Source organism: Fukomys damarensis, unplaced genomic scaffold (genome assembly GCF_012274545.1).
Source record: "Fukomys damarensis isolate Sample0158 unplaced genomic scaffold, DMR_v1.0_HiC HiC_scaffold_23, whole genome shotgun sequence".
NCBI lineage: Eukaryota > Metazoa > Chordata > Mammalia > Rodentia > Bathyergidae > Fukomys > Fukomys damarensis.
The window spans coordinates 60,201,929-60,203,163 of record NW_022900935.1 but is presented as its reverse complement, the minus strand read 5'-3'; the positions used below and the strand labels follow the sequence as shown (position 1 = coordinate 60,203,163).

At 65.4% G+C, this 1,235-nt stretch overlaps 1 protein-coding gene across 2 annotated transcripts in view; it reads right to left on the bottom strand.

The window, feature by feature from the left end:
- The window catches only part of Sphk1 (sphingosine kinase 1), a 5,468-nt gene that overhangs the window by 2,484 nt on the left and 1,749 nt on the right, over positions 1 to 1,235 (bottom strand). For both annotated transcript variants that reach the window (XM_019206680.2, XM_010618449.3), the window contains exon 2: positions 281 to 487. In XM_019206680.2, coding sequence (XP_019062225.1) covers positions 281 to 350 — 70 coding nt within the window. In that variant the 5' untranslated portion in view covers positions 351 to 487. The remainder of the gene's footprint in view (positions 1 to 280; positions 488 to 1,235) is intronic.

Genomic DNA, 1,235 nt, shown 5'->3' with positions numbered 1-1,235 from the left:
TTTTTTTTTTTTTTTTTTGGATACCGGGGATCGAACTCGGGACCTTGCGCTTGTGAGGCAGGCGGCGGAACCACTGAGGTAAATCCCTGACCCGACCCAAAGTATGTTTGTTTGTTTTGGGTTTTTTGTTTGTTTTTCTGTACTGGGGATCAAACTCGGGACATTGCACTTTCCGGGCAGGCAGTGGAACCACTGGGCTAGATCCCCGGGCCACAGTGGTCCATCAGTTTTGGAGGAGAGGACACCCCTACAGCCCCTCCCGGCCAGACGCCCCACAAACCTGGGTCCATAGCCTCGTCCCTTGTTTCCCTCTGCCAAGAGGTTCCCGGCGATGTCGGGGCGCTGCCCATGGGGACGGCGGGTCCTGCCTTCAGCTCCTTATCGGTGCCACCCAGGAGGTCTTCGCGGGGCTGGTTGTGGGGCTCGCCCTCCCCACCCGGAGCTGGGGCTCGGGAGGCCCCCGCGTCATTCCTTGCGGCGTCCAGATCTGAGGGATAGGAGGGAACAGCGCTGGCGGAGTCCGGGGCTGCGGCCCCGCCGGATCCTAAGACCAGGGGCGGGGAGTTGGGCGCTGCTGAATCGCCAGAAGCCCGCGCGTCCGGGACCTGGCTTTCTGAAAGGCCCAGAAAGCCGAGACGCAGTGCCGCCGAAGAACTGAGCCCCCACACTCCCGCGGCGAAGGGTCTCTCTGGGGCTCCGTGGCTCGGTCGTCTAATGAGCTCCTCACCCTGCGAGGCTGCCAGCGGGAGTGGAGTCCTGACTTTAATCCCAGAGCTTGAACTGACAACTCTCGAAGGCACGAAGTTCAGAGTGGCGGGGCCCCCGCGCGCCTGCCAGGGCCGCGCTCCGCGGGGACACTCGCCGCGAGTGTGCAGGAAGGCTGCACGGTGCGTGGCTCAGTTCTCTCCTGCGGGCCGCCGAGGAGCCACCGACCGCGCCAGGGCGGCGAGATCGGCTCTAGCCAGGGACGGACAGCTTGGCTCTGGAGACGACCGCGGCGTTCCCTACAGTGGCCTGGGGCGGGACACAAGTTTCGCAACCCCGGACTCAGCCCCACGACTGAGGGACAACAGAAGCGCCCGCTGGGGCGGAATCCCAGGCCTCGCTGCCTTCGTCCGAACTTTTCGCAGCTTCTCGGCGCAGCGCAACTGCGCGGGGAGGGCGCTGGACCCCAGCGCGGGCTGGCCACGCCCCGCCTCCCTCGTCTCGCGGGGAAGGGACCTTCGCAGTCTCCC